Source organism: Crocodylus siamensis, chromosome 2, assembly GCF_052110815.1.
Source record: "Crocodylus siamensis isolate JL-2025a chromosome 2, ASM5211081v1, whole genome shotgun sequence".
Lineage (NCBI taxonomy): Eukaryota > Metazoa > Chordata > Crocodylia > Crocodylidae > Crocodylus > Crocodylus siamensis.
Genome location: NC_143396.1, coordinates 273,205,098 through 273,225,378, shown reverse-complemented (window position 1 = coordinate 273,225,378; position 20,281 = coordinate 273,205,098). Strand labels below are relative to the sequence as shown.

The 20,281-nt window shown below is 39.6% G+C and overlaps 1 protein-coding gene across 10 annotated transcripts in view; it reads left to right on the top strand.

Annotated features, from left to right (window-relative positions):
• The window catches only part of BEGAIN (brain enriched guanylate kinase associated), a 266,431-nt gene extending 253,375 nt beyond the window's left edge, over positions 1–13,056 (top strand). For 5 of the 10 annotated variants that reach the window (XM_090034031.1, XM_090034028.1, XM_090034030.1 and 2 more), the window contains 3 exons: positions 1,653–1,760; positions 7,588–7,671; positions 10,681–13,047. In XM_090034031.1, coding sequence (XP_089890157.1) covers positions 1,653–1,760; positions 7,588–7,671; positions 10,681–12,054 — 1,566 coding nt within the window. In that variant the 3' untranslated portion in view covers positions 12,055–13,047. Of the gene's footprint in view, positions 1–1,652; positions 1,761–7,587; positions 7,672–10,680 lie in introns of all 10 variants that reach the window. The other 5 variants (XM_090034035.1, XM_090034034.1, XM_090034025.1 and 2 more) reach the window with 4 other exon arrangements.
• Positions 13,057–20,281: the final 7,225 nt, after the last annotated feature.

Below are 20,281 nucleotides of genomic sequence, written 5' to 3'. Positions count from 1 at the left end.
TGCCGCCAATTTTAGTCCAGAAAAAAGTGTGCCCCAGGTATCAGAAGCTTGGGAAACACTGGAACAGAGGGACTGAAGTCCTACTGGGTTGAGAGTCAGAAGATTAGGGGTCATAGTTGCCTGCGAGACCTTGGGCAAATCACTTTGAGTGAAATTCAGAAGTACTTTAGAGCTTAAAGTACAATTTTGATACAGTTTAGGTCCCTAAGACCAAGAGACAATTCACAAAAACCACACCTGACCCCCTCGGGTGCCTCAGACTCCACGGGTGCTTGCATTTTCACCAGAAATCTACTTAGAATGCCTAAAGTTCAGCTACTTGTGCAAACCTAGAGGCACCACCATCTTGGCTAAGATGAACATTTAGGTTCCAATCTCCCACCTAAAGTCATTTGGGAATCTGTAACTTGTTGTCCTGGTGCCTAAGTCCTCAGAGCAGTTCCATTTATAGGTGTGTTCCAAGCATGCCTAACACCAACTTAGAACTGAATTTGACACCAAAAACCATATTCATAATGGCACCTTTTATATAATAGTCTAGTAATTACAGCACTTGTCCAGGCAGTAGGAGCCTTATATTTTTTGATTCTTCTCAGCCACCAGAAGAAATCTCCCATCTCCCAAGAAGTTACTCTGGCAGACAGGCTATAGGCAAGTCTGGGATGTGGCTACTCCCCACCACTCCTGTTGTGGCCAGTCAACAAAAGGGATGGAGAGTAGCACAATCCCAACCTTGCCTGTAGCTCAGTGGTTATGGGAAGTAAAGGATGCAGATTTGATGCTAGTGGGAGATGCTGAGAAAGGACACCTGGGTTCTAGGCCTATTTCCTAGACAAGAACTTTAACCACTAAGCCAGTACACAAAAGGTGGACAATGATGGCAAGACCAACACCATGCCAGTCATTTGCAAGTAAAGGGAGAAACTTGAGCAGCTAAAGCTAAGCAGGAGTTTGAGTTTCGTATTCCAGTTGTACATAGGTGTCTAACTCGTGCTTTTGGGTAGGCACTCCTCCGCAACCTAAGTTCAGGAGAAATGTAGTATTTCATGTACTTCCCACAATTTGTTCAGAATTTCCTATTGGTTGGCTTAAACATCACCCACTCAGACCTTTTTTTCTGTTACTCCATAGCATGCTCAACCCCCTTGAAATTAACACATTCAATCAATCAATTGGACAAACCATTTATTTTAGAAATAGACACACTTGTTGGTCTATTTTTGACAGCCCTCAGATCAATTATACTCTGGGATGCCTGCAGCTTCTCCAGCTTGATGGAAATGGAAACCAAGGATGTGACTGGAACAAATTTTGGTATATTGGTCAAGGAAGATCAAAGTCCTCCCTAGGCTTACCCTAGCAGAACCCATTTTCAATGAAGCTGGATTATCATCATCATCATTGTTGTCTGTATTAGTATTTAACATTAGTTCTTTTTCTCTTTTTCTTAATGTGAAATGCATTTGGCTGCCACATTATCACAGCATATTCTCTAATGTGCTATGTAAAAGAAGCAACCGATCTGAGCTGGAGGGGAGAATACATTGTTCATGTTATGCATCTTGGTTTTGAAAATGGCATCAAGCTTTGAGGAGTTTTCTGGAATTATATTACAGTGGCAAAAATACTGATTGATCCATTTTTATACACAGGGTCAACATTATGAAGAGGAAAAAAGGGCTTTAAGCCATGAAATAATTGCGCTCAATAATCATTTAATAGAAGCCAAGGTGACAATAGATAAGTTGTCAGAAGACAATGTAAGTATTTAATTATGGATGCCTCCCAAGGTCGTATATGAAAGCAAATTAGGCCACATAATTTATATAGAATTAAGGATTAATTTCCTATTCTTTACATAAAGTGTGACTTGTCAAATATATAATCAGAAACGTTGCTATGTTGGAAGTTTCTCATTACTCTATAATGTTAGCTTTTCTTACATTTTACTGTTGTGTTGTAATAACTGTTACTACTGGTCTTTATACCCCAAATTTGGAGAATTTAACTAAACCACATTCTATATTACTATAAACCAGTTTCAGCATACTTCCCTGAATCAAAGGTCCCAAGATAGTGTATAAGCAAATCCTGCTCTGCACCTATCAGTGTCTGCATGCAAATTATAGTTATATGGGAATGAGCATGGCAATAAATAGTCACATGGCCATAAATTTGTTTCTGCTAATATAATTTCTTCACTTCCCAGTTTTTCCAATCATTGATTCCTAGAATAGGACTCTTAGGGTCTTGGTAGATGTTTCATTTATGTCACAATTCACCTGTTAGTCACACCATAAATAGTAATTGTGCCAAATGTTCAGGAAATTAATGGTGCAACCAAACAAGAAACAAGCCATATAATGTGTAACATCTTTGTGGCTGGTTTCTATCATGCCTTGAATTGAAAATGTGGCAGGGTAAAGCATCATAATGCAGACCAATGTCATGTGCATGGCTGAACTTTAAGTTTACCAGCTGACACAGTGACATCCCTGGTTCCTAACTGTCCACACCTCAAGTTAACATCCCTTCTCATTTGCACCTTGTGGACAGTGTTCCCTCTAAGCTGTGTGGTGTGCACAGCTGTGCAGGCATGCCTGGCAGCACAGCCTGAGCACTCCTGCGTGACTGCACGTGCCATGCAGCTTAGAGGGAACGCTGCTTGTGGAATGAGAAGCTGGGGATAGGAGAGCTACCCCATCATTTTTAGGTGCCAGAGCGTTGAAAGCCCATCAGCTGAAACACTCCCCATACATAAGCAGGCCTGAAGGCCATGTAGTGCAGCCCTGCACCATTAGGCTTTCAGCCTGCTGCCACACAGAGAGCTTATCAGCACACTGTCAAATTGAACGGTCACCACTGGAAGCCTAGCATGAGGGACCGGTTTCCAATGCCATGCTTTATTCGGCACCCTTTGAACGTTTAAGTGGGTAAGGAGCCTGGCAATGGGGACTGAGTCTCTGATGATGGGCTCCCCACTGTGTCAGGGCCAACCTGGAAGGTAGCCTCAGGCTTCACCTGCCAGCTAGTTCTACACTCCCCTGGTCCCCTTATGATCTTCTCCCTCTTTATGCTCATCTGCCATGCCTTCACAAAAAAAAAGTTTCTGGAAGAGATGTCAGAAAAGGAAAATCCAGTGCTAAGGCTCTGGTGCTCCCTCTACCACTTTTACTCTCGCAGTTCTAATCATGGCCGTACAGGGTAAGAATCTTGGTCCCCAGCTGTCCCTATAGACATACCCAAGCCTCACATGTTTGTCTCAGTCCCTGTTTACTGGATCTTCTGACTGTGCTTGTTTCAGTCTCAGGTCCCTGAGGCTTCAGCTTCACATCCTTGGGTCTCAGTTCAGTTCCTCTATCCTAGCTCTGGATCTCAGCTCCATGGCTAGGCCCCCTCTAGTTGGGCCTCAGCCCTGTGGCTTTGGCCCCTCTCCATTCCAGCTCATTCCTTGCCAGAAAAAAAACAAAAAGAAAAATGGCACTATACAAAACACTCAGCTATGCAATCTCTTTCCCACCCCTCACAGCCACTCCTGATCCTCCAATGCTAATAAACATAACAGGACCTGCACTGGGCATATAACCAGTTCTCAACAGAAATCCCAACCCCCTCCACCCTGGGTAATGTGAACAATCCTCCATCCAATACTCCCCACACTGGGTGCACTCACTCCCAGCAGGCAGTAGGTCATCTTCTTCTGACCAACTCAAGTTCTTTCTGTCTTGAAGAAGATTTCTGTTCTCCTCCACAGCCAGGGCCAGAATGTCCCTCTGCCCTGGACTCAAGCGCAGCCTCTCCCCTGCTGGTCATCTGACCTGCCCTTCAATTAACAGGGCCCAGATGCTGAAGCTGGTTTAACTGTGCTGGTCACACCTCCTGTTCCTTGCAGCTAGATGTCTGCAGGCAGCAGTTACTCCACTGGCTCTATATTACTCTTTCCTCTTCCTTCTAGTAACAGAGGGTAGGGATCTCCTGTTACACCACTCACCTTTGCCACAGTTGGGGATCTGATGTATTTTATCCCGGATCCTAAAAATTGCACCTCCTGTCTTTGCACATGTGCCATGGTAGGATGCACAATTGCTGGGATCCAGGATAAAATTCATCAGATCCCCAACATGCAATTAAATCAATGTCTGCCGGGGGGCCCAACATCACTAACCAACTCTTGCCTGAGAGAGGATTATATATGATTGACTCATCATCTTCATCATTGAGAATTTAGGTTCCAAATTCTGAAATCCAGGTTATAAATTCGAAACTTGGCTCCAGAATTTTTCCTTGGGGATAGTTCCTTGTATAATTCTTTATCTCCCTTTACTGTAAAATGAACACAGAATATCCTTTTCAACTGTCACCAGGCATCTCTTTACACACTGGGGAATTAGCATGTATTTGGAAAGGGGCAAAAAGGTTGTGAAATTGTTCCATTGTACATACTTAAAAGGCACTGGCAAAGGGAGAAAGACTGCACGTTTTAATACATTATAATACCACTTCCTAGCTAGAGGTATTAAGCAAAATATTTATATTACAAAAGGCATTATATTCTCATTAGTACTCTTTAGTGCCTTGCATTCAGTGTTTTATATGCAAGCTCACATGCTGATTTCTGATCCTTAATCATGTGAACTTCAAGAATACCCGCATTGATTTTAACAGAAAAAAACATGTAACTAGCATCTTACCGATAGGAGCATGGAGCCCACAATCTGTCCCTGAATTTGTAACACACTTAGGGTATAAGAAAAAATAGGATAAATGCATTTGATAGTTTAACATCTGTACTAAAAGAACTATGTAATTACAATACTCTAACTCGGTTTCGATGCACTGGTACAAATCCAGAAAAATTCCACTGAAATAAATGGTATTATTTCAAAAGTCCAATGAAATAGATATTCCCCTGCCCTCATCTGCATTCTGGAAACTCCACTGGCATCAGTAGGAGGTATGAAGCATTGTGACAGAATTAGATCCAACATGTTCTAAGCTGAGTTCTCAGTTTTCACAATTTGAAAAGACACCATGGATTGAAACAGAACATGAAGCAATCAGTTGCTGCTGCTGCTTTTGTTACTATTCAGCATTCATGTTACTATTGAGCTAGAGGATATGGACATAAAAATAACTAACGGTTGGGTAAAAGCAGGAAAAAAATTAGTTCATATCAGGTGGTCTGTGATAACAGTAGGCTGTTTCTCTGTAGCAAGTCAAAGTTATCCCATCATAATTTACTCTCTGTTGAAAGCAGGGGAAATTACCCTGGTCTAGCTTTTACATACCATGGGATAGTAATGTACAACCAAATAGTTCCCACACAGCCAATGATGCTCTGAAGTACCATCCCTCTTTCCTTTTCAGTAACTTGTTTGTATTCCATGTGCTAAGATTGAGACCCATAAGCATTTATTTCCTTGTGCCCCAGAATGAATCACAACAAAAGAATTCTCCCCAAGGTTAATGGAGCAATGACAGCTAAGAGATTGTGATTGAATTTGATCAAATGTGCTCTGATAAAGATCTACCCCATAGATCTTTAATATTATAAGCAAAGATTAACTGGAAATGCTATTGAAAAATAGAACTTTACCTGTAAGGGTATTTATATCCACTGCTATTTCTTCAGTGGCTGATATTTTCCCCATTCCCCTGAATGCCACTAATGAATGATACCTAAGCTTTAGCAAACATGTGAGGGAATGTGAGAGAAACCTACTGATCAATTATTGCTCTGCTTGCACCCTTCTGGAGCTGAATTGAATTAATGTTATATTAAAGGATATGATTAATTCCAATGAGGTCATGTATGCTTTCATGTTGCGAACAAGATACATTCACTACATTCAACTTACATGTGATTTTCTTTGTACTTTTTTTTAAAGATGCTAAAAATAGTGTCAACATTGTATTCTGTGCTTGCCATGGCAACATCTTCACAGAGGAGGAAATGCCCAGTCTTGAATTAAGAGATGAGCCTTTGGAGTGATTTCATTCTTGCTTAATTATTCCACAAGGAATTTCTATTGGCTGTCTGTGTTTTTATATTTTTGCAGGAATGCACTCAGTTTAAAATATCCATGTAAAATATGCCAATATCACATGCATATGCAACAGAGATTTTGCTTTTAAACTCAATGGTTGGATTCCTACTGTTTGCATCTGTTTTTTTAGAATAGAGATCCCATTTACTAACATAAAATACAACAACAAATTTATTAGGGTGGAATTTATTTACCCTCCCCCAGCCCCCAGCTATGCATTAGAGACAGGCAATGGGATGTGTAGAGTAAGCCAAAAAGAAAAGTAGATAATGCAGCAATAATTTGCAAATAAAGGCATTTGAAATTGTAAATGTCAACATGAAGCAAGTAAAATGTGGATGTGCTTTTCCCATATCTCACAGCAAACTGAACCCCCAAACATCTTACAGAGCCTGCTTTTCCAGAACAGCTAGATTTTTTTCAAACAATAGAATTCACAAAAGAGACTCTTCCTGCCTTTCCTTTTCATAGAAAATGTGCATTCATTTTCAGAAGAATAAATGGAACCAGAAAAGTCTGTCTGCTCTGAAAAAACAATGAAGCTATTTTAAACCTAACCAGATTTTCTTTACAAACACTAATAATGTCTGTGCATTTGTGTGGCCTGGTGCCTCAAGGTTTTTAATGTTTTCTGTACCTCCGCAATGCATGTCTATAGAGCCTATGTTTGAAAATAGGTTTTGTTTTTAATGACATCTTACCAGAAATAAGACATGTATAACTTGCATCCCAGGGGTCCTATAGCTGCTGCAGTGGAGGGTACAGCTGGATATAGTAGGGTTGCACAAAGCAAGGCTGAATATTGAGTTAAGCACAGATTTCGGTACTGAATTCCTCCATTAAACAGGCTGCAGGAGCCATTCCACCACAAAAATAATGTAACAAACTTGTTTTAAATTTGCTTTTTCCCTGCGTGAAGTTCTCTTGGTACTTCCTGATCCACTAAAGACATCGAATAACTATGCAATGATATTTATGATATTTGCAGAGTTGCATTCTGCAGTGCATTTAATGAGCCAGGAAGTATCTCGTAAAGACACAAAGGAATGTTTAAAACCTGTGGTAAAACTCTGTAAACTTCCCTTACAGCCTTATGAGACTGTTTCAGATATTTCAAATATGGTCTCCAAGTGCTGCTTTAAGGGGATGTTCAGTAAAGAACATTTGTGCTTTACTGGTATTTCCTTTGCAATATAGAGCTTGCCTGTATATTGGTACCCTTAGTCTCTCAGGTATATTTACTATATAATCCTGAGTTCCTCATGGTAAGTACCCACCCCATGCTCTCAAGCTGTTCTTGAAGTAAAACTGTTTCAAAGGTTTCTTTCTTGGTCATTTTATTCACCTTTCCTTTCGTACCCTGGGGGGAGCTAACATTTTGGGACTATGCAAGGAAAGTAGACCCGTAATGACTTAGAAATATACAGTATGGTCTTCACTTTCCCAGAGTAAGCATACAAGGATTGCCAAGAAATGAGAGCAGGAATCAATGCCTCAGGCTAGTTGCAAATGTAAAAAACAGGCTTTTTTTGTTTTTTAGGAGCTCTATAGAAAGGACTGCAATTTAGCTGCTCAGCTGCTCCAGTGCAGCAAGAATTACAACAGGGCACATAAGCTTTCTGAGGTAACGTGAACAAACTTAATGAATATACAAAGAAATAACGTTTCTTGACAAACAGGCTATTCTGTGTGCATCAATCCCAAAACCCATTTGCATTTAAATCATTGGGTTTTCTATTTCCTTTAAGCAACAGGAAAGACTGACTATACCTCTTAATTTTCTGTGCAGTTGAGGGATTGTTACAAAATCTCAGCTTCAGATAAAGTGAGCGATTCTCCCTTCTCCAAAAGCTCTGGTATGGATTGGAGCAGGCCTGCACGAACCCTATTGAAAATCAAAGGACTGAGAATGCTCAGACCTCTATCATGTAAAATGATAAAAGAAAATGAAATCCTACTGCCGCCAAGGCTTTTTTTACACAATCAGTTTTCCTCCTAAAACTAATCCCAAGCCCATCCACTCAATTCCAAAAATCAATTTTAAAACAAATGAACAGGGAAATAAAATACTTTTTTTCCTAAGGAGAATAATATTTAATTTGCAAGGTAGAAGTATTGGTTAAATTAGTTAGTTTGCCCCAAACCTTCTAAGAGAAACTGATCCTCTGAAGCTGAGGAAAACGGGTACCAGATCATTGCCAGGACGGCATTTTATTTTATGTCATTACACAAGTGAAAGCAAACGCTAGGAAAAACCGTGGATACATTCACTAGCTTTCCACAATGAGAAGTGTAATTCTGGCCTTACCAACTGAGGTTAATAACAATACTGACAAGTCACGCAGGAAGATCAGGTTTCACTGCAAGTCTTTACGGTGACCTCTGAGATACTTTGGAATTACTCCCATTCTGCCAGTTGACTTTACTGGAAACAGAATTAGGCCCTCAAATAAGGGCCTGTTTTCACAGCAGACCTTCTTGGAAGGTATTTTAATGAAACAAGCTTGTGGGATGCTCTTACATAGTAGGCAGTGCCTTCAAGATGCATGTTCATGGCAGAGGTCACCAGTATTAGGACACTGACTCTTTTTTTCTGCTTCATCAGCTCAGTACAAAACTAAAAGGAAAATCTACAAATTATTTCTAAATCAATATAAGGTTTTGTGGTATTGAATAAATCTGTTAATGGAAGGTGAATTCACATTGTCTGATCAATAAGGGCAATGACCAGAACAGAGCCAGAGCCTCCAGATCATATAGTGACCTGATCCTGCAAACACTTTCAGCAGGGAGTAAAGTTTACTACCAAGAGTAGAACATTGTTTTCAAAAGTCTTTACTGGGACTGCTCTCAGGAGTCAGAACTACCTCCTGTAATAAATATTCACAAGCTCTGAAAATATTTGGGCCCTGAAAGTACACACTGATGAACTTAGTCAAGAAATATTCAAGGGTTGGTTTTTTTCCCATCATTTCCAAAAGCTGGGTCACCCTTTTAATTCAAGAGGCAAATTCTCAATTTACTACTCAAAATATCTGTTAATTCAGAAACTCTGAGTGTATGAAGTAAGGATCATTAAGTAAATGGATATATTGCAAAACTTTGAAACTGCTTGACAAACTATGGATAAATCATGGACCAACATAGTTTATATAATTCCATGAGCTGTAGTGCAGTGTATTTATTACTAATATTATATGAATATCATTTTACCAATACCAACCCCAGTATCCAACACCCCAACAGGAACAATTATTTTCTTTAAAACACTTAATAATAGAAATAATATGCATAAAATAGATCAAACAGTAGTGTAATGATTGTTCTTTATGCTCATAAAAATCACTCCTACCCTATATAATAGTTTAAATTTAAATGTGAGTTTCTTTTGCAATTCTGACCACACCTTTATGGTGATTTGTATTGGTTTGGCCTTGCAGTTTGTTTATTCAATCTTTGTTGCATCTGTAGCTACTGTTACTAATATTGTTGTCTGCCAGAGCATCAACAATGTTGCATACTCTTATTTCAAATGGAGGATACATTGTTTAAATTAGCAATGTCTGAATTAACCTAAAATATCATGGGAAGTGGTAAATAAAAAGGACTCTCATCCTACACCAAACTAACTGTCCTGTCATTTCACATCATGTCATATTTTGACTGCATTAAGGCTTCTGGGTTAAACCAACTGTAAAAACTGTGAAGTGAAGCTGAAAAATGAGGAACCATCTGTTATATATAATGGAATAATTATCCATAATGGTCACTCTCAAAACTTTCTTGACTTAGAGTAATCAAGATGTTTAGTTCAACAATTGTTATATTCTTTAAGCTCTGTATGGCAACATTATTTAGTAATTGAACATAATTATAAGGTCAGTCGCTACCTGTTGGTTATAAAAGAGAAGAGAAATTTCTGGGATTATCTGGTTGTAAAAGTGTACCTTAATAACAGTGGGAGATGCTAAAAAGAAACAGTTAGGAGTCTGCTAACAAATCAAAGGGATAAATTTTCAGTTGGTGGAAATCAGTATTGCTCATTGATCTCGATGGAGCTACACTGATTTACACCAGCTGAGGAGTTTAACCTGAACATTTTCTGAAAACTCCTGAATGGAGATTCCCAGGGACAGCCCCTATATGGTATTTTAATATGTCCACTTGCAGTCACAGATAGACTCTGGAAATTATTGTAGGGGCATTTGAAGAGGAGAAGAAGAGAGCTGATTCTTCACTCTAACAGGGGCCAAGATACCCCTCATATATTCCAGCTGCAGTCTGCACCTATGGGCTGAGAAGTGCTGCTATAGAATATAACTGGCCATCTGGACTTTTAAAATTCTGTAGCCAGGACCTCTCATTCTTTTTTATATTCAGTCAAACCTTAACTTGTATAGGACTTTTTCAGTTTCACAGGACTCTCCATAATGGGGAAATACCTGAAAGTTTCAGAACTTTTAAAAATGTGCATAGATTTCTTGTTGTTTAAGAATCAGTTTCCCCTCTCATCAAATGAAACCAAATGCATTAGCAAATTAACCCTATGTATGGAATTGTATAAGCATGAATGAGACAGCCTTACTGATTTTCCTCCTTTTCTCCTTCCCCACATTATCCCTTTATGTTACAGCTGCCATCTGACTTTCAGGAAAGAGTCAGCATCCATCTGGAAAAGCATGGGTGCAGCCTTTCTGTACCTCTCTGTCACCCATCATTCGCTGATACCATACCAACTTGTGTCATTGCTAAAGTGCTGGAAAAACCAGATCCAAACAGCTTGTCCTCACATTTGTCAAGCACATCTACAAGAGATCTTGCTTTTCAGGACACTGCTGGGAAGCTTGGGCAAAGGCCCCAATACAAGTCTGACATCTATTGCAGTGACACAGCTCTTTATTGCCCTGAGGAGAGGAGGAGGGAGAGGAGACAGAGTGTGGATATGCAAGTGAAAGATGTAGGGTTTTTGAGATCCCAGAACTCTACTGACAGCACTGTAGAAGAAGATGGCTTCCATTCCAGCTTCTCTCATGAAGCCTTCCCAGAATACGTTACCTCTTTACCAACCTCCAGCTCCTATTCCAGCTTTAGCGTTACATCGGAGGAAAAGGAGAATGCCCAGGCCAGCACTCTGACAGCCTCTCAACAAGCAATCTACATGGGCAACAGAGAAGAAATGTTTGACAGAAAGTCATCTTCAGGTTACGAACATCAGGGAAGTCCTAGGTTTGCCAAGTCCAAACCTGTGCAGCACATGGAACTTGCTGATGACAATGACAACTCTCCCACTTTTACTCGGACTCTGTCTCCTTATGCAAATGAGCCTTTCCATTTCTCAGCCATAACTACGCAACAGGTGTTGGCAAGTCAGAAAATGAGGAATGAGTGCAGAAGCACCCATCTCTCAGAAGAAGACTTACCCAGTCGGTGGAGGCAGCTGAGTGCAGAGGACATTGGTGCATATTCTTATAGGAACACTGGCAGGCTGTCCCCCTGCAGTTTTTCAGAACAGTACTACAGCAGTCCAGTCAAAAAAACCGATAGCCGAGCAAGCCCCATCTATGCCAGTTACAAAGCAGACAGCTTCTCGGAGGGAGATGATATCTGCCAAAGCAGACTTGTGGATTCTTGCTTCCTGAGAACAGACAGTGGCCTGAATATTGACATCAGCAGTAGCTGTAAACAGGACAAGTTACCCTCTTACAAAACGAAAGAATCAAGAGACCAAAAAAATGAACGGATAACGGTCCAGTTGTGCAGTAGCAAAAATATGGAAAGTAGCCCAGTGTTGAAAAGGGAGTATGTCGATGTAAGCCCAAACAGCTCGGCAGAATCTCTCAATCAGAGTTCAATGGAGGCTTCAGAGATCCATCAGTCTTCCATGGAGCAAGGGAGCCATTCAGGCCTTCACAGCAAACAGCAGCAGTTTCAACGGACTGGGAGTACAGGTCTGAGTCGGAAGGACAGCCTTACAAAAGCACAATTATATGGAACCCTTCTAAATTAACCATCTTCCAGAACTGCAATAAGAAAACAAACAAGCACCATTTGATACTTCTAGTGAATGACCAGGTTCTAAGAAACAGGATTATTATAAAATATATAGTCCTAATGGTACTGTAGGTTTGAAACAAAAACCTGTTCAAAACACGTTACAATTTTCACACCCCATCCTGTCCATCTGGGAGACTACCCTTCCCCCTCTTTTATAAACCTGAAATATTTTTATAAACAAAATGGTATTTATTAGACTCTCCTTAATATCAGCTATTTGAGCAGTACTCTTTTCCCTTCAAGCAGGTTTCTTATTTATTTTTGTGCATGAGGCCAGCTGTGCCTAAAGTCTTGGAGGAAAAGGGTTACATCATTATTGCGGTGACAACAAATAAACCCGTCAGATAAAATAGCGTGAACGCCGCGTCCTGTGAAACTGAAATATACGAGAATGGTGAATTCAAAGAAGTATATTTTTAAAGGAGAACAGAAATGTAACCTAAGTTATTTCATACAAATGTATCTATGAGTGAATAATGTATGCACAATGTGATACAAATATTTTGTTCTTTTACTTCATTGTGTTTCTGCTTCCCTATTTTCCCCTTGTATACTACCTCAAAAGTAATTGAGGGTTTCTTGTCACATATTTTCCGTAGGCTTGCATTTATATTGTCTAAAATGCATGTGGTGTCATAATTAGTACTGTATTTTGCATTACTTAATAAAAGACACAAATGGAAACATTTTGATTTTTTTTCTCATTAAAGTATATCCTAAGTAATGCAATTATTGACGGTCCTTTTGCCTGGGGTCAAGCAAGAGAAGAAATCCTACTAAATTCAGTGGCAGTTGAAGATGCCAAGTGTGAGGCTGTTTAGCATCTCTTGCTATCAAAGGATCAGGCTCTATTTAGCCTTAAAGAAAGGAAAGGTATCACTAAGATAAAATCTTCACTGATTGCATATATGGTATTTTCTCTGTTTGCCTTTCATAATAATCACAATAAAAATCTGAGGCAAAGATGGGTTATTATTTCACAAAATAATGGATGGATAGAGCAAGATCAATTTCAGTACAGACGGAAGAAAATGGGTTTTAAGTGTTTAAAGAGCTCTATTATCTCCAACCAAATGACATTCCCAGAGACTGCTTCTAGTTCATGATCATTGTAGGGTCCTGAGATCACTGACCAGCTAGATAAGCCCAGTAGCAAAAGAATTCAGAGTTGAATTGAAAGTATGGTTTAAATTAGCAAAATGCAGCCTTGCAATGAAGACACAGTCAGTTGCACACAGCTCTTCCAAACTCGTCTGTTCTAAATGATATTTGAGAGTGATTTTTAGCATATCGATTTGCAATTCAATCCTATTCAAACATACCTTTCAAATGTTGCCCTCCATTGATTTCAAAGGGAGAGGAACATATACCTCAGAGAGACAATTTTGGTCCTTATTATCCATTTGCACTTTGATAATACAATGTGATTGATAGTTCACTGTGCACTTGTAATGCACACAGTAGCACAAGGTGAAACATGATTTCTCTTCTCAAAACTTCCCCTGCTTATGAACCTATGTCATGAACTCACTCGTAACTTCTTAAAATTTCTTTGCAACTGGCATTTTCCATTACTAAATTCAAACCAAATCAGTATTTTTACAGATACATATATTTAAAGACATGTGTCACATCCATATCACCTCCCTGCTGTACCTAGGACAACCTCCAAGAGTTCTGCCCACTTGTTCCCACTTCATCCAGGCCCTGCCTGGCAACTAGGCAAAGTACACAATTTAAAGGATACTTGAGTTACGTGCACAAGAACCATTTTCCTGAGACAGAGAGCCTGCGAGAGGTGTTAGGGTATGTCCTTAGGTCTCTATCAAACTGTCTGGTCTGCCTAAGTGATGGACTTGGATGCAGGCTGAGCAGAAAGGTCATAGTGTAAAGTACTGGCCAACTGAAGTCAATGAGAGTTTTGACTTTAATAGAACCAGGACCTCACTGTAATTTTTGCATTTACGTCTCAAACATTTCTCCTTCTCAGATTTCCATCAGTCAATAGTATCCTGTTCACAGATCAGCTGAAGTGATGTAGGGAAAGGATATGTGGAGGAAAGAGAAATCCCACTGGTCTTACCCTTGGCCGTTATGGGAATACTCATAGCTAGTAAGTGCAACAGAATATATGACCCCAAATAATTAACGTGCGGTTGTAACAGGGTTTGCATTTCATGTGGTAACCTCACCCATTTTCTGAGGCTCTTGAACAAAGAAACAGTATCTCGTACAATACACAGACAATAACTAATGCATTTATAGTGAAAATCTAAAATAGTTCTAACTGGCCTAATTCTTACTCCCTACTAGAAGAATACACGTGAGTCACTAAAGGCCAGCTTATCAAAATTGCTCAGATTCCTTTTATGCACTTTGAATCATGAAGCCAAACTTCAACACTGTTCACAATCAAGAACTCCCATTGCTTTCAATGTTCTCAGCTCTTAAACAATTTAAAAATCTTGCACTTACTTGTGTGTGTCAGTATTTATTGAGCTCAGTTGAAGATGTGTCACTAAATTCCCATTGTTCCTCAGAGAGTGAAAATACTACGTTGGGAACAATGCTAACCAATACAAATCATGTAGGTAATTCACTCTGTAATGTTTGGTTGAAGCTGATTTCCGTGGAAAAATCCATATGTTTGTGCTTTCATCTCCCAACACTGACTCATACTGAGTAGCACCTTCCCTAGCAAGTAATCCTATTGCAGACTTCAGAATTATCTACGAAGCAAAGCAGTGGTGCCCAAGCTTTTGACCCCATGGGCCAGATGAGTCTGATCTGGTCCATGATTTCAGTCTGGCATGTGGAACTAGAGGCAATCCAGCAAGTGGGGTCGGTCCCTGCATCCCAGATCAGGCCCCATCCTACATGCCATAATGCTCCTGTGGACTGGGCCTGCATGTCAAATTGGATACCAGCCCCACATACCTAATTGCACCTGCAGCCCTGGTCCTGTGCACAGAGTTATGTCATCTGGCCTGCAGGGGCTGGCAGTTTGACAGCGGGGGAGTGATGGCAGCATTAATTACCACTCCACCGCCACCAGATTCCAGACCCATGGGGAGCCCATGGGCCAGCTGACATAGCTCCATGGGCCAGATCTGGCCTCTGGGATGGAGGTGGAGCACCACTGGAGCAAAGGACCCTGGGACAAGGCTGTGTATATGTGTGGAAGAATCTGAGCTAGTCAGATAATAATCTAACTCTAATAACTGAATTTAGGGACCTCTAAGATCATAACCCCATTAAAACAACTAATAGAAGCCAAAAGGGAAATCCTACCATGAGCTCATTCAGGGATACAGAATTCCCATCAACCTTTAAGAATGGTTACAACAAATTTGAATAACACTTACTTTGATTCTCTTGTTCACTGAACTATACAATGTTCAAGATGTAAAAATTAACCTCTCCCTTGTGAAGGATAATATTTAATTCTTAAGTCAATAAAACTAAACAGGATACTCACTGAATTAGAAATCAGTCTCTTTAATTCCTTTACAGCACAACTCAGTATTTGATACTAAAGTTGTTACTTTAATTATTATACAGAATGTGGTTTATATTACAGAAGATAATTCCTGCTTACTTAAAAGATGGTAGCATTCCATTTTTGTCATTCTACCACAGTACTAATGCTTTCTTTTGTATCTCATCCAAATATTTAATAGCTGCATCCTATATACTGGTCAGATTATATATACTATTATGTAAGATTCTGAATTAGAATTGCTAGGGTGCTTGAGGGGGAAATCACAGTTTTTCTACACAATAGAAAAACATTTTTTTTTGCAAAATATTCTAGTATTTTCAATACAATTTATCAAAATGGCTGTCAAAAAATCTGATTTGTTTCCTTTGCTGAAAATCAGCTTTTCAGTAACCAGAAAATCCTGGTGGTTATTTTAATTTGTTAGCTATGCCAATTTTGAGACAAAATGTAAAACTCTGGCCCATGTTTTGTAAAATTGACCAATTTCAAACTATTTAAACTGACAACTTTGATATTTCTCATTAAAGTGCTCTTTTACTTGTTGACCCATTTTATGTTGGCCTCCTTGTAAGACTCCTTCTCCAGCAGCTGAGAAATCAAAGGTGTAAGAACATAGAGATGCTAGTGCTTCTTTTGGGTTGTTTTTGTTTGTGCGCTTGTTTTTGCACGTTTTCAATTCTTACTTGCTTTAGACTAGGACAAATCATTTGGAGACACAACACTGAATAGATTTAGATACAAATAGATAAAAGTACTTAAAAGTAACTTGGCAATTTACTCTACAAAGCTTTCAAAACTCTCCCTTATCAGGTTTTACTAGTCTGCTTATGTATGTGCACTAAGGCTTTAACAGTGCTGTGTCATCATACAAAATCTATGGCCTAAGTATAGGCTAAAGACTGTTGAGGTCTTACCATCTTTTAGCACCAGCTAAAACAGAGTAGGCTCTGAGAGAGAAACATATGCCATACTTTGTTTAATATAAGAAGATATGCTATGACCTAATTTAAATGGGTATTCATCTTGCTTTTTATAAATACATTCCACAGTACATGCAGTACTGTCTTGAGGACACTTATAAATCAAGACAGAGATTAACAAAATAACAACTCCCAGAATATCTTATTTCATCCACTTATTACTGTGTATCTGGTTTGGGCTGCTAGTTGTGATAGACATGTTGTCACTGGTACATCTATTAATGCCATATGAGTCCTGAGACACAAAAGGGGATGATCCTCAGGGGATGGAAATCAACACAGCTCCCCTGAAGTCAAATAGCTAAGGACTTGTCCCAAAACGGCTCCTCCCAAGCTATGGGCAAACCTGATATTGTTCTACAGGAAAGAGAAGAGAGAGTGTGGAAAGCTGTCAAACACCTAGACTCTTTTAATGAGGTTTAAGGAAATGCAATTTCTGCCTGAAAAAGACACATGTAGCAGGATTTTCCATTTGCTGAATCCCTGAATTTAATAAAGTGTGGTAGAAAAGCTGAAGTTCAAGTGAAGCATTCTCAACAGATTAGTGAAACAGGAGATAGGAAATACGTCCTGAGAAAGGGAAATGGAAGACAGAAAATTTACTGTGGCTGGACACTAGTCAGTACAAGACAGAGAGGACTGCAGTACATGAAACCGGGGGGGGCGGGGAAGGGCCTCCTCAAAACACTGGAAAAAGCAGAAAGCTACTTGAGAAACAAGAAACGAGAGTTAATCCTAACATCTAAGTTTGTGAAGGCATGTATATCAGATGGAAAGTTTTGAGATGCCAGAAACAAAAAATTTCCATCCCAACTCACAGTGAAAAATTGAAATCTTGAAACCTTTCACAAACCAGAAAACAAAAAAAATAGGTTCAATTCAATCAAAAAGTTTCAGTTAGATGATGTTTTAATATTTCATTTTCATTCTGACCTTTGTCAAATTATGAAGTCACATCATGCCTGAAAGGGGCAATTTTGACAAATATCAAACTTTTTTCTACCAAACCAGTTCTGTCTCCTGAGAAGGTTCAAGTTTTGAAAAATCAGCACTTTTTGTGAAAAACTGTTTTGTCGAAAAAAAGAATTCTGCTTCCTTTTTGTGCTTATATCTTGTAATCCGTATAAACAATTATCATATTGCCTTTTAAATATCACTTATTCATATTTAGCCCTTTAATTTTTCCTTACAAGAGACTCACATTCAGCCTTTAATTACTTCTTCTTCTCTGAACACCTTGATTTGTCAACATCTGACTAGTACTGAGGTGATCCAAGATGTATAAACTGGGTTCAGAGACGAGAAGGAACTATGAATCTAGCCTGCGATGCAGTGACTGTGTACCAAAACTAGGAATGATTAAAATTCTGATGAGGGCAGGGCAGTCACAGAGGCTGATCTGGATCATTTGCCAAGCTGATTCCATCTGGGCAAAATTAATTTTAATACAGCCAAACCTAAATTAGATACTTAGGAACAAGGGAACTAAAATAAAGTAACAGAATATAAACATTCATTAACTAATCGTTAAATTAAAAGTGTTAGAATTTCAAACTCAGATATTTACACATTCAGGTCAGAGGTTGTTGCCTTAAGGATGCTATTCCAAAGCTGTTAATATGGAAGTACATGTATAGCAGATGTCATTAGACATATTTTCTATAAACAGAAGTGGGAGAGCTACTACATATAAGGCCATGCTTACACAATGAGAAATTGTATCTGAAAAGCAGTGAATCTGAGAAAAATATAGGAACCATAGTGGATAACCAACTTCACATGTACTCTTGAGTACAACAGTCTGGCAAAACATCTAATGTGATCATTAAAAGCATAAACAGGGTCAGTAAGGATGGATTGGGAAGTGATTATATGGCATTGGTGAAACTAAAACTGGAATAGAGTGCCCATTTCTATGTCCATGTGTAAAAAAAAAAAAAGTTGAAAATCTACCAGTGTGTGGTAAAGATGCATAATAAATTGAGGGCTAGAGAAAATGCCTTCCTGAGAGAGATTTGAAGAACTTTATCTTGGGGGGGGGGGACCAAGACCATGAGATTACTTAATTACAGCATACAGGTAACTTCACAGAGGGAAAATATCAAGCACTGAAGAGTTCTCTAATCTAACAGGGAAATACCTAACAACAATCTAGAGCCAGACAAATAATTCTTAATTTCAACCTGGAATTTTTTAACAGCTAGAGTGACTAAACATTGGTCAGAAACTACAAAGGAAGCAGTAGATTTTTAATTTTTAAATGGTTTCAAATTAAGATAAAATGTCTTTCAGGAAGACACCATATAAGCAAACAGTTATTGGGTCAATAAAGGATGAACAAGCTGAAATGTAATGGTCTGTGGTGTGTAATGGCTTTAACCTTTCCAAATTTATTACTGTATTTACCAGAACCCGAAAGGACTCTGAATTTAAGACAACCCCCAATTATTCTATATATGGAAAATGTATACATTTGTTATAATTTTCCATGCATAAAATGCAATTTTTGGAGGGCCATCTTAAATTTATCCCCCCTCTCCCCACCCAAACTGCTGCAGCAGGGAAAGCAGTAGCAGGGGTAAGAGGCAGAGGGGTGGTAGAGGGGCAGGTGGTGGAGTCAAGCAGCCTGATCCCTGCCCCTTGCATCCCCCACACCTTTCCCCTGCCACTTTTTTCCCCCACTTCTTGTCCCCCTCCATGCCTGTACCCTCCCAGCACCTGCCCATCCCTCTGGTGCCTCCATCAATAGCCTCCCTTGCTGCCTGCCCCCTACACCCTCCTTGCAGACTCTCCCCCCCTGCTGCCACCACTTACCCTCTGGCTCTGGAAGGCTCCAGCCCTGTTCCAGCCTGGGACATGGAACATATGTGCAAATTAAAGTGCATAGAAACCAGATATAAAGTTATTAAATATTTTCCAGCTCTAGCTTTATAGCTGATTGGACCTTTTTAAGGCATGATAGTTAATTTGCATGCATCACTGGTCTAAATTAATTGCACACAAATAGCTGCATAATACATGTAATGTGTAGAGGGGGCCTCCATAACTAAATGCTTTAGAAGTCTGGCCATAAAAGTCTATTTAACTTTTAAAATGGGACATAGGCACTTTTGAACATTTTACCTTGTATCTAGCACTAGTCCCTAAGGCATGTTAAGTTAAGCAGTGGCCAGGGATGCACACAATCCATTCCTGTATGAACTCTATTTAACTATTTTCCTGTCTGTCTCACGTCAGTAGTGCTATTATATCAGTTTTCATTACCTTCTGCTTCCTTTCTCCTCAGCTTCATGAAAGACCTGTTCTTACAAAAGTTCAGTACTTCAGTTACTCTAAACGAATCATTAATCCCAGCTCCCATTCCTTTTACTACAGGTTTCCCTTGATTTATGCGGATTCTTTATATGTGAATTCATTCTTATGCAATGAGCATATTTAGACCCATAATTTGTTATATGTGAGGTAAATTTGCTCTTATGTGATCAGCATAGATGCCCCCTCCCACCCAAGCAGGTAAGTCTGTAGGGCGTGGAAAGGGCCATGGCCCCGCTCACCCCAGCCCCAGCTGCAGCAGCCCTGGGAGTACCTGACACCAGCTTCCTGCACCAGGGCACAGCGCAGCCCAGGAGCAGAGGTGAGTGGGGATGGGCAGAGCACGGTGCAGCCCAGAGGGCTGCTCCCGGGGCCGCTGCAGCTGG